The sequence below is a fragment of the Bombyx mandarina genome, chromosome 22, assembly GCF_030267445.1.
Source record: "Bombyx mandarina strain Sakado chromosome 22, ASM3026744v2".
Lineage (NCBI taxonomy): Eukaryota > Metazoa > Arthropoda > Insecta > Lepidoptera > Bombycidae > Bombyx > Bombyx mandarina.
The window spans coordinates 4,329,452-4,343,156 of record NC_143228.1 but is presented as its reverse complement, the minus strand read 5'-3'; the positions used below and the strand labels follow the sequence as shown (position 1 = coordinate 4,343,156).

Genomic DNA, 13,705 nt, shown 5'->3' with positions numbered 1-13,705 from the left:
GACAAAAAAAATTTAGTGAAATGTGTGTGCACTTGGTACAAAAAAAATTGAGATCAAAATAAATTCCAATTTTTTTATAATATAGAAATAGCTAAAGCGCGTTGTGAGAAAGACACTTAAAATCCACAAAAAACATTAACTCTAAATTTATTAACGATTAGAGTTGACGAGGAGATAACGAGATAACTTATACAACATCTAAGCTTTATAATAAACTTGAAATATTATGCAATAATTGGTAATAAATTATTAATTAGTGAACGCAATTATCAATCATGCTCATTAGTTATAAATTAACATCACATTTTTTTATTAAACGTATTTAAAGTCCCGTAAGTTAATGCATCGAAGAAATTTTGTTTTGAAATCAAATGAACGACAGTAAAGGCTGAGTTTAATCACACCGGTGATACGTATAAAATACGCTTTTTGTAAAAAAAAAATAACTTTCATATTCTGTGACTTAAATAAAATTCAACTACCATTCACATCAAAAATAGATATACTACAGGGAACTCGTTGGAAAAATCGCATCTAAATCCTCTCTTCGGAATGTATTTTTATTACTAACTTATCTTGAAGTTTATTTATTTTTTATAACGTGTCTTTTCGTAGCTCTTGGTTTAGCGGGGAACTCTAGACTCGTCCGACTTGTGAGATTGATTGATCACTATTCATCCACCGAGCGCAGACACAATCAACCTTTTTTTATGTTCGAGAGATTACTGGTGGCCCGGAGACCTTTCCAGTTTTACCAGGGCAGGTGGGCGAGCAAGGGCTCAGCCAGGAAAGTTGGAATTTGCTAACAGCTACCCGAGCGCCTCCAAGGGAGACCTAACAACTCAAAATTAACTGTTTTGCGAATGAATCTACTACCGAATCGCGACCCGCTGAGAAGATCCGACGAGAAACTCAGTGGGCTGATGATTAGGTTAGGTTGGACGTCGAACTTTTGGGGAGCTTAAACAACGAGAGGAAGATCTTCCACCGAGCGGGTAATATTGTTCGGTAGACCGACGGTCCAAATGTTGTTGTTCGGAACTTGTATATATGCAAGCTTATCTTGAAAATGTCGTAAGCGAGATTCAGGCATCTGTCAAATATCTTGCGTTGTATGATGGCTACCCACCACAGATTCTTTGCCGATTTCGACGTGTACAATTACCGGGGTTCCTACTTCTAGTGTTATAGATCATCTATAATCTGTGGTTAGAGCTAAAGGTGTCTAACGTAAGGGTTATTGGATCTGATGGATCCGTAAGGACGGCAATCAACCTATTTTACATCTATAGATCTTTTGTTTCCAGAGCAACGATTCACGTGAACATCATAGATGACAACGATAACTATCCACAGTTCAGCGAGAAGACGTACACGGTCAGCGTCGACGAAGATATCAGTGTAACCGACAATCCTGTCATAGCAAAGATCAAGTTAGTATTCGATTTTTACTGTTGTAATTTTATTAAGTTGTATTTACGGACTTATGACGACGCTTGTACCTGAAAGTAAGTAAGTATTGTACTTTTTGACGAAGCATGTTTGCTGATAACTCTGTTTCTATAATCTAACGAAGCGTGTTGCGGATAATAATATGTACTTTTAGATTAAAATGTCTAAGAGTAGATGCTGGTTTCGACATTTGGTTAGTTGTCAAACTTTTATTAGTGTTTAAAAACTTATAAAATTTAATTGCATTTGAAAATAAAAGATCTTACTTTACGGACTATATTCCGGACAGGCAGTTTGTGGCTAATCTGACACTAAGTGGCTACGGGTTAACTAGGTCACTGCTACCGCGTATATCAAGACTAAAGATCAAAGCCACAATTATCACTACATAGTATAAAACAAAGTCACTTTCTCTGTCCCTATATCTGTCTGTCCCTATGTGTGCTTAAATCTTTAAAACTACGCAACGGATTTTGATGCGGTTTTTTTTAATAGATAGAGTAATTAAAGAGGAAGGTTTGTATGTATAATAACATTCATTAAATAGTGAACAAATCAATAATAAATTACAGTTTCCGAAGCGAAGCGAGGGCGGGTCGCTAGTGTACCTATATACTTCAATGTCTTATCGTTAATGTACATATGTATAGCGACTCCACATCCATGTATCAGTTATTGTACTATTAAAACAAAATTACATGCAAATCAGAGCTACAATTAGCAATTAAAAAATTAATAACACCCAGCTATTTACAGAGAATAGCTCAATTATATGTGTAAAATGTTACTAACTAATGTCACTAATGGTGTAAAAATATTAGCGAAGCGAAACTCATACGTATTTGTTAAAATAGAAAGAATCAAATCGCAATATTATGACAACGAAAGTAATATATTTCTACTTCCAATAAATATTACTCGTGGAAGCTAAATAAAACAAAAATACATCGAAACGTCGGGACTGCAACTTGGCATACGCTCTCGACTGATATTTCACATTTGCACAAACATAAATCCTTTTGAAACATATTGAAAATGCCACATTTCGTTTCTCTTAGCAATGGAATTTGTATGTATAATTTTCAAGGAGTAGGTTTCTTTTTTTTGTTAAAAAAAATGTAGCATACCAAAAATCATTCGTAGAACATATTCTTGCAATAAAACGAACGAATTTATCTATCGACCGTAACAACCTTCTTTTGAATTTGTCGGTTTACGTGATTTAAAGTACTAATTGAACACCGACAGGTACTGATTGTTACAGAGGACCTTTTCTTAAAATATGTATCATCGCTTTATTTTTACATTTTTTAATTCCAAAACACAGAGCAACAGACGCAGACGTCGGTGCTAACTCTGCAATAAGATACGCGATCATCGGCGGTAACACACAGATGCAGTTCTCAATAGACAGCCTGAGTGGTGATGTCTCGCTTGTCAAGACCCTGGACTACGAACAAGTCCGGAGCTACAGACTCGTGATCAGAGCTCAAGGTAAATTCGACTAATAAACGAAAATTTTAATGTGTGTATTTTTTAATCTATGCTGGTTGAATTAGCAAGTGATTGTCGAAGAACGTAGATTACACTATGCCAATGCCGATACCCCCTTAAGGCCGATTTCTCAATTGTATAATACATATAACTGCTACCCCGCTCTTCAAAGCGCAATAGCAGCTCAGATATAACACTATCCTTTTCCTGTTATAGAATAAGTATTTTTTCAAACTAATCTGTAGTGTGTGGGGTATAGTCGAATTGGCAACAGAGTACCTACTCATATAAATTATATTAAAATAATTCTATTTTTTTTTAATTGCTTGGATGGGTGGGTGGACGTGCATGTTAAGTGATTACTGGAGCCCATAGACATCTACAAGGTAAATGTGCCACCCACCCTAAGATATAAATTCTAAGCTCTCAAGTACAGTTACAACGGCTGCCCCACCCTTCAAACCGAAACGCATTACTGCTTCACGATAGAAATGTGGTACCTACCCGCGCGGTGCACAAGAGGTCCTACCACCAGTAAATAAAGTAAGCTGGCATAATGGTCGTTTAGATCAGTGACTCGGTGAATGGCAGACGCTCTGCATTTTCAACCCAAAAGCTCTTGTATAGACAAACCAGTATACCCACCAAGTAAGATCGGTGTTGCCGACAGCGAATTATGATGCGCTTACATTCCAGACGGAGGCAGTCCATCCAGATCGAACACCACCCAACTCTTAATCAACATTAGAGACGTGAATGACAACGCTCCGAGATTCTACACGTCGCTGTTCCAAGAGTCTGTTAGCGAAAATGTCCCTATCGGATACAGTATTGTTAGAGTAAGTATACTAAGCTATACCGAAACTTTCAGCTAAGTAGGAAACTGCACGGGAATCAGAAACTGAATACCTATACGTTTAAATATAACTATTAGGTAGAAAACAACACAAAAAGAATATGTGCCCGAAGCGCGAATTGAACCCACGACCCTTGGTACAATAGTTAGAAGCGCTAACTCCTGCGATACCAAGTCGAACTCTTCAACTAAGTTCAACTAAGAATTTCTCATCAGGTACAAGCATACGATGCAGATGAAGGCGTTAACGCAGAACTGACTTACACTCTAACGGATAAAGACTATACCGGGAACGTTGACCTTCCGATCATAATAGACCCGAGGTCAGGATGGGTCTATACTTCTGGGCAACTGGACAGGGAAACTCAAGCTAAATATCAACTATTGGTAAGTCTGAATAAATGTTTTCAAGTTAGTCAAGACGTCGCATATTCCATAGCCAATAAGAATTTTAGTATTCTAAGTTTTCAGTTACAACATGGGATCGGTTACGAAATAGAGTAATAGTTTGAGGGGGGTGGGTGTTAGCGGTAGGGGGGAAACAAGATTTAATTAATACCTTAATATTTTATTATTGAATAATTAGATGAGCGTCCTCCCTAATTAGTGCAACGCAGCTACTGAAATCCATAGATATCACTTCGTGAATGTCGCCACTCGCTTCGAGACATCATATTGATTATCTCAATTGTATTATATAAAGGTTACCTTTCTCTTTAAATATGAACTGACTCCGTTTATAAAACGTCGTGGCCTAAAGGATAAGACGTCCGGTGTATTCGTTTGTAGCGATACATCAGTGTTCGAATCCCACAGGCGGGTAAAAATCAAACGCGCAAAATTATAATTTGCGTAATTACTGGTGGGAGAATGTCTCGTGAGACCGCAGGGTACGTATTACCACCCTACCCATTTCTGCCGTGAAGCAGTAATGCGCTTCGGTTTGAAGGGCGGGGCTGCCGTTGTACTGTTAAAAGTGAGACCTTACAACTCATGTCTCAAGGTGTCACTAGATGTCTTGGGCTCTGGTAACCACTTAACACCAGGTGAGCCGAGAACTCGTCCACTCATCTAAATAAAAAATAAATAAAAATGGAACTTATAACTGCTGCATAGCCCGTGGCGTGCAAACCCGATCCTGTGGACCGAATGGTAAACAGTTGACGTCGCCCTTAACACGTCATTACGGATCCTCCCGATCCATTAACGGTGCTTTTAGGTACCTCAGGCACCGGTGACCGTCCTCGCCGTAAATATAGTGATATAGTGACAGACAAAAAAATAAGTGGCGTGCAATTGCCTACCTCAAGTAAATGCAGTTTGGGGATTGCGTTATACTCTGAGGACACTGCTGCCAATACTCCTGATACTACCAATTGCATTTGCATAGGTAACAGCGACGGATGGGGGCGACCCCCCGCGTTCTGCAACAGCTACCGTTGTGGTCGTCATACAAGACGTGAACGATAATGATCCGGTGTTTATGCCGGGACAATACGAAGTGGAACTGGCTGAAGACGAGCCCCCGGGGACACCTGTCGTGACCCTCACTGCCACCGACGCCGATGAGGATAACAGGTGACGTAATGACTTTACGTGGCGGATGGCAGTTGCGGGCAATGCAATTGAAACTCTGATTCCATTTATCAGGAGCGGTTTTGTAGTGCTGCCCATGAGCTCTGTCTATTATTCCGACGTGAATTCGTGTATAATTATTTTATGATGGCTAAATACTAAAGCGTTTGTAAGCCATTTTGAGATACCTCGTCATCTTAAGACTAACAGAATTATTATCTGTGTTGGGTATCTCGATATTACCGAAAGAATAAATCCGATTTGAACATTCCCTGTGTAGAAACTGGTTATAGTAAAATGTACCTTAAAACGTAGGATAGAAATCTCCAATTTAATCACTTATAAATAAATAATAACTTTTAAATTATCACATGAAACTTTTTTTCTGTTCCCAGCAGATGATATATTTAATTAATGTTTTTTACTGTATTTTATTATATTTTTATCAAGCGGTTTTATTTCCTTTTTCAATTTATAAAGTCGAGTTCTTGGTTGATTTCTAATAAGTATAAATAAAATTGAAGTGACTGTTTGTAATCGCAAAAAACTTACAAAAAATGTTTTATGGTGTGTTATTTTGATTTCTCTTTATTCCGGCTAATCTCCGATGTCAAAAGATCGACACAGGATATATTTAATTTTAAAATAATTTTAAATTAGCGAACTATTAATGCCCAACAAAGCCAAAAAAAAGTTGAACTATTTTAAAATAAAAATAACACAAAATGAGTAACAACATAACTGCACTAAAACTTGTCTTCGCATGACTGTCGACTTTCGACCTATTGTTTTAATCAATAATTCAACTAGTATCTTGAGATTTGAATTCTCACAAAATTTTAATAATATCAGCTAAGATCTTGGATTAAAACACGTTTGTACCTTTAGGTTACACTACGAGATCACAGGCGGGAACACTCGCGGCAGATTCTCCATAACGTCACAGAACGGTCGCGGTCTCATCACCGTAGCCCAGCCGCTGGACTTCAAGCAGGAGAGGCGGTACGTGCTGACCGTGTCCGCCACAGACTCCGGCGGCAGATCTGACACAGCGATGGTGCAAATCAACATTACCGACGCCAATAACTACGCTCCCGTATTCGAAAACGCACCTTACACTGCCTCAGTAAGTATCTCTAATAATAGCCATTACAAGGCTGCCTGTCCGTTGTGCAAATAAATGTTTTATGCAATTTTATTGGTTAATATTTCTCCGTTTTTCCGCTCCGCTCCGGTGGACAAGCACCCTTAATGAGGCCGTAGCAAAAAAGTTGCCTAACCCACAATTTTTCATATTCGTGCTTTTATTATTATATATGGCAGTTTATTTAAACCAATAAATTTCGACGTAAAACCGGCCTATCCCTAGTTTTACCTATAGACAACAGATGGATTTGTAAACATTCATTTTGCGCGTATTGTTTCTAAATCTTCGTTATAAATTTTCTTCTTCTGTTTCTTGCATGTTTTCTTTTTCCATTCAGGCCCATCATACGTAATATTTTTCCTCGCACCCATCTCCTGCCTATCCTCCTTCATACCTTTCATCCAAGTCTATTAAGGACGCCTCCTCGTCACATTACCGTCTACTACATAAAAAGGGGATTGCCCACTCTCCATAGTGTGCTAGGCCCAAGATGGACATCAAATATTACTATAAAAATGTACTGATTCAAATTCTTAAATGTATTGGATATCTAAAAAATATATTGAAATTGACGCCACTATTATAAAAAATATAATAAAAATAAAAACTCGTTTTGAGGTTAATTTTCTATATAAATAAGTGTCGGATTGTGAGATACTTCAAGAACTTTTCTTTTCTTAATGTTTAAGATGTTCCTAATTTATTTTTATCCAATAGGGTATAAAAACACACTTAATTCTTTAAATATCTATATTTTCTTCATCTTCATACACAATTAGTATCATCTAAAAATAGCAAAGGAGAGCATATACACGGTTTTAAATCTCGGTCAGGGTAAAACCACAATTCACACAATGTTTTTTAGTCGTAATATGAAACGTTATTGATAAAAGTAAAATAAATCGAAGAAAAATCAAAACACATCCATTTTGTACGCAAGCACAACACCACAAGCAGCAAGCGAAGTGTCAGTCAGTCAGATTAAATTCAGTGTTGTCAGTATAAAGAAAAATAATTACATGAAATTCATATATCGATTATTTTTTTAAATAACCGATAATTGATTTATATCTTAATCTTTTTTTACGAGTACACATTATTTTTTATGTTTTTGTTTTAGTTGTACATATTTAAATAACAATACTAGTAAAGTTTTTTTTATTGCTTAGATGGGTGGGCGAGCTCACAGCCACCCTGGTGTTGCTAAGTGGTTACTCGAGCCCACATACATCTACAACGTAAATGCGCCACCCACCTTGAGATATAAGTTCTAAGGTCTCAAGTATAGTTACAAGTTAAAGTCCAATGGGTATGTCTTCGATGTTATTTTATGTGCATAAAGTCCATTAAAATCGTTTGATTAATGATAATACTTAAAATGATTTATTTATATGTTTTATTTATATACTCAAAATATTTACTTCATACGTAAAAGGATTTGAAGCTGGCAATATTTTTCCCGCAAAAATAAAAATCCTTGTTTTTTCAATAGAGTTACTTTTTTTAAACTACTTATTGTAAACTATAGTGGCGCTTATTTGCAAGAAAGTAAATGCATATTTATTTATGACAAAATTAATGCACTAAGTATTTTTTCTATAATCTATTGTCCGCTTTGGGCCGAAAATGGGCCATCCCCTTTAAGCATGTCTCAAAAAAATCGACGACACAATTGCTTTATTGCACAAATAGTCAGGATTACGGTATCCACCCGTTCAGGAACCAATAGGTTTTTTATTATCAATATGCAATTAGTGACTCATTAATCTGCCAATGTAAGATAATGTGTAATCAATAATAATCGACACTATTCGAAACCAATCTGTGGGTATTTGAGTTTTTACCACGGCAACACATTAGATCCAATATCCTTTGCATTAGACGCCTTTAGCTCTAATACTAGGAGCAGGCTTAGGGACCCCGGTAACCGTACTCGTCGAAGTCGACAAAGAGGTCGACGTGCAACCTAACCCATGCATTAGCCTGCTGAGTTTCTCGCCGGATCTTCTCAGCGGGTCGCGATACCGATCCGGTAGTGGATTCATAGTTGGTTGGTGTTAGGTCTCCTTCGGAGGCGCTCGGGTAGTTGTTAGCAAATCTCACCCCTCCTGGCTGAGCCTTTGCTCGCCCACCTGTCCTGGTGAAACTGGAAAGACCTTCGGGCCACCAGTAAGATTTCAATCATAAGGACGGGACGGTATCCTCATCTGTGACGGTCGTCCCTACGGTTTTTCGTTATCACTTTTCCTTATCCATCCTCGACCTAAAGCCTTCTCCCTAAGTGATACGGCGTGAGTCGATGAGGTCATCGGTTCCGGTGAGTGATTAGACAATATTTTGTTAAAATACGGCGCCGCGGATTACGGCACGTGTTCGACGGGCACCTCGTGCTGGTTTCCGGAGCCCTAGGCTGGCACTGAATTAATTATTTTTAATGCCCTCCTTGAAACCTTACAGGTTTTCGAAGATGCACCGGTCGGCACAACGGTGCTAGTCGTCTCAGCAACGGACAGCGATGTAGGAATCAATGCGCAGATCACGTACAGCCTCAGCTCAGAAATATCCAATGAGGCCGTCGCACACCACGACCAACAGTTCGTGATTAATCCGCAAACGGGAGCCATTACGACCAATAAGTTACTCGACAGAGAAACTATGAGTGGTAAGAGATTACAATACAAGACCCTTCCTCGTGCACTTAGGATACCAAATACCAATACCAATACTTAGGATACTTAGGATACTAATATATAAATCTACAGTGGTTTTTACGGATGTTACGTTATAACTACTGAATCATGCATCCGATTGACTTGAAACTTGGTATCCATGTAGAAAATACATGTATTTAATGGATAGGCTAATATTTATATGAGTGTTGGACTCCCTACAACAGTTGCGGGGGCGTTAATGATGAGAATGTTTGTGGGGTGAGACATAGTAATTCTAATTTTAAATGTCCAGCGAAGCAAACAGGTACAGCTAGCTAGTAATATATAGAAATGTTATTACTAAAGTATGGACTTCCTTTTGATAGAGATGATTTTGGAAACCACAGATGTTGGCGTGATCCAAGTGCATAATAGAAATATTAACAAAATTACAAAATATATAAATTAATTAGTGCACATTTACAGCGTAATAAGGTCTAGTTTTCAAGATCAGAGGATCTTACGTTATGATAGTCTAAGCTATAAGTGGTAGCGTATTATCTATTCGCTGGCATAGTTGGAGTCCATGAGCTTCGGTGATGAAAATATCTTTGAACAAAATGAAATATAAATTCAGATATTAATTAAGAGATAGTCAGACTCAATCGATACAACTACAAAATTCTCTAAATTCTTTGTCTTATAATTTACTTTAAATGAAATAGTTGGCTATGGTTGACTGTCAATGTCAGACTTGACATTTCCCAGATTTCCCAGGTGAAGTAAGGTAAACGATCGGCCCTAATTGTAACTGAAATAAAACGTCCTTGATACTACATAATATCTCCACCCAGTGTGGATACCGAATGGATATAATTTTTTGTAATTAAAATAGCTTATACTACGATTTAATCTCGTTTTTTCTTTAATTGATGTTACACTATTTCCGACTACTATAAGATTTATTAAAAAAAAAAAATTATAATTGTTTGTCTGTAAATCGGTTTAAAGGCCTATGTCCAGCAGTGGACGACTGTGGGCTGTTGATGATGATGATGATGATGATGATGAAATCGGTTTACTGACGATAGGCTTACATGATAACATCAGTAGCAGAATTATTCGAATAGCTCTGACGTCACGCGAGAAGAGAGATAAATGTGTCACAAACCAACCCTTGGGCAGATTGTGCCTCCCTAACTCTTGTTCCGCGCTCTGACTTGCGCGTTCAAGCGGAACGTGACATTTTTTCGTGCGTACAGCCGAAGCGCATCGATCACCTAATACTATATTACATTTACAAATTGGCGCCAAAACTAAAAAAGTGTGACGTTTATTTTAAGGATATTTATTAACTGTGACCGCCCGAGATGGCGGTGTACCCTCCCTGTCTGACACAACCGACGTCGAGATATCGGTCGTCGATGTGAATGACAACGAACCGGTCTTCAAGCAACAGCTCTACACCGCGAACATAATGGAGGACGCTTTAGTTGGTGAGTTGGAAATTCGGCCTCTCCAAACAAATGAAACCTGACCAGAGTGCTTCATTGGTGGTATCTGGTCGGATGTTTACCCAGCCTATTGCCGCGAAGCAGTCACACGCTTACGCAACCCGGGACTACCTGTTCGTAAACCTTCTCCGTAATAACAACAATATCTCAAGAGATTTCGAAACGATCTTGCTAATAATCGCTTGCATGCGAACAAACATCTAATACATATTTAGGTATTGCTTAGTTCAGGGCTGTCCAGACAATGGACCGCTGCTTTTTTTCATGCGGCCGGCGACGCATGTTTTTATCAGAAAATTGTTCTGGATATAAATGCTTTGCTTATGGATATAAATGCTTTGCTTAATAGAAATCTTTGTCAAAACATATAATCAATATTTGGTATAATTTTTAATTTTTATTCTTGAAACATTCCATTCCCATGACATCATTTGAAAGTGAAGCTATATTTTACTATTATTGGGGAATTCCCGGAAAGTAGGTCTATAGTTTTTGAAAATAAATTTAGTCTACGGCCGTCCAGCTTTTGGAGTAAATTTAATTAGCTTGCAAAGGTATGTATGTAGCTTGAACAGCCCTGGCTTAGTTGTTGTTTTCGTAAATGTCACTTCAGGCTTTTTTAACTCGTTTACAGGTACATCGGTAACTCAGGTCGGCGCGACGGACGCTGACGTCGGTTTGAACGGTCGCGTTCATTACGAATTAGACCCTAAAGACAGGGAGGAAGGCTCATTTGTCATTGATCCAGCTTCGGGTGTTATCAGAACGAACAAGGCTCTGGACAGAGAGTCAGTAGCGACTCATGACTTAAAGGCCGTGGCCATTGATGGTGGAACTCCACCGCAAAGCTCGACTGTAAGTATTAGGTTGTTAAATCATTTGGACATTGTTACTTAGCTCCTTATGTGCCGTAATAAGACCAACATGTTAATGGTATATGAAGTAGTATAACTGTTTAGTGTTTATTGTAAATAGAAAGAATTTACTGAAGGTAGGACGTCTTATGAGTCCGCGCGGGTAGGTATCACCACCCTGCCTATTTCTGCCGTGAAGTAGTAATGCGTTTCGGTTTGAAGGGTGGGGCAGCCGTTGTACTGTATAAGCTGAGACCTCAGAACTCATATCTCAAGGTAGGTGGCGGCGTTTACGCTGTAGATGTCTATGGGCTCCGGTAATCACTTAACATCAGGTGGATCGTGAGCAATTTTGAAGTCGTTGTGGCCTAAAGGATAAGACGTCCGGTGCATTTGTATGTAGCGTTGCACCGGTGTTCGAATCCCGCAGGCGGGTACCAATTTTTGTAATGAAATACGTACATAAAGTTCACGATTGACTTCCACGGTGAAGGAATAACATCGTGTAATAAAAATCAAACCCGCAAAATTATAATTTGCGTAATCACTGGTGGTAGGACCTCTTGAGAGTCCACACGGGTAGGTACCATCACCCCGTCTATTTCTGCCGTAAAGCAGTAATGCGTTTCGGTTTGAAGGGTGAGGCAGCCGTTGTAACTATACTTGAGACCTTAGGTAGGCAGCGGCTTGGCTCTGCCCCTGGCATTGCTGAAGTCCATGGGCGACGGTAACCACTCACCATCAGGTGGGCCGTATGCCCGTCTGCCTACAAAGGCAATAAAAAAAAAAAAAAAGACCTTAGAACTTATATCTCAAGGTGGGTGGCGCATTTACGTTGTAGATGTCTATGGGCTCCAGTAACCACTTAACACCAGGTGGGCTGTGAGCTCGTCCACCAATCTAAGCAATAAAGGAAAAAAAAAAAAAAAAAAACATTAGACGCTAAGATAGTTTTCGTTAATATATTATTTTATTGTATAGTTGTTAGGAACATTGTGTATTTAGCACATTTATTTTGATAAGTCGTACGTACATTTACGACTTATGTTACAAGCCAGATTTTTTACACGTTGTTTTTTGTGTACCTTTTTTTAAAGCTTGTAATGTGTATTTTTGTAAGCCTTATAAAAAAAAAACCGAATTGATTAGACGTCGGTATACAGATAGTCTTAAAGTGCTTTTGGCAATATAACTGTATACATTTATCATCAACTTCGTTTAGTGCTATTATTGAATATAATATATTTATATTTACTAAAAATAAATGTTAACATTGTGTTCGAGTTCTTTTTTTGTATGCATTGGTACCTATACGTATTGCGGTACACAGCCAATGTGCATTCACTAAAACACTATAGAGCCGTTTACGATAATTCTTAATTTACAGGTTATAGTCCACATAAAGATAGAAGATATCAACGACTCGCCACCGGTGTTCGAAAGCGATTGCCTCACGTTTTACATATCGGAGAACAGTCCCATCGGCACCACGATCGGAGAGATACGCGCGCACGATCCCGACGAAGGACCCAACGCTGTTGTGCACTACTCTATCAAAGGTATCTGGATTTTAAATTCAAAAGTAAATCGATTCTAAATTCAAAACTTTATTATAATAATAAGTCGTCTCGATCCCATATCTGAATTATACCGTCAAAAGTAAATCGATTCGAAATTCGATACTCACTCTATAATAAGGCATCTCGATTCTATGTCCTAATTAATCCGTCAAAAATAATTCAATTCGAAATTCAAAATTCACGCTATTGTCATATTAATTCATTTCGATTTCATATCCGAATTACACCGTTGAAAACAATTCAATTCGAAATTCGAAATTTCATTCTAATATCACATTATAAACTCAGTTTAGACTTGATTACTTCACGCACCATAAAATCTATATAATATATACAAAGAAGTTTCATTCATTAATTAAAATTCATTAAAATGATAGCATGAATAAACAAAATAACTTAAATCTGAAGCCGCCATTTTCTCCTGCGATATAGTAGAACGCAAGTTATTTTATATTAATTTTAATTTGGAGAAATATCTTTCCGTAATAAATTCGCGGAAAATTAAACGAAATAAAAGGAGATATAGACTACTCAGGGTGCATGCATCGTAAAACACTAAAGAAATAATGAAACTGAAACTGA

At 38.0% G+C, this 13,705-nt stretch overlaps 1 protein-coding gene across 5 annotated transcripts in view; it reads left to right on the top strand.

The window, feature by feature from the left end:
• LOC114240479 (protocadherin-like wing polarity protein stan) overlaps positions 1 to 13,705 on the top strand; it is a 241,376-nt gene that overhangs the window by 184,432 nt on the left and 43,239 nt on the right. For all 5 annotated transcript variants that reach the window (XR_016325012.1, XR_016325011.1, XM_089736809.1 and 2 more), the window contains 10 exons: positions 1,308 to 1,433; positions 2,780 to 2,946; positions 3,643 to 3,785; positions 4,019 to 4,189; positions 5,193 to 5,380; positions 6,266 to 6,503; positions 8,982 to 9,186; positions 10,519 to 10,671; positions 11,324 to 11,544; positions 12,931 to 13,102. Coding sequence is in view for 3 of the 5 variants with exons in the window: in XM_089736809.1 (XP_089592935.1) it covers positions 1,308 to 1,433; positions 2,780 to 2,946; positions 3,643 to 3,785; positions 4,019 to 4,189; positions 5,193 to 5,380; positions 6,266 to 6,503; positions 8,982 to 9,186; positions 10,519 to 10,671; positions 11,324 to 11,544; positions 12,931 to 13,102 (1,784 nt within the window). In the remaining 2 variants the exon portion in view is untranslated. The remainder of the gene's footprint in view (positions 1 to 1,307; positions 1,434 to 2,779; positions 2,947 to 3,642; positions 3,786 to 4,018; positions 4,190 to 5,192; positions 5,381 to 6,265; positions 6,504 to 8,981; positions 9,187 to 10,518; positions 10,672 to 11,323; positions 11,545 to 12,930; positions 13,103 to 13,705) is intronic.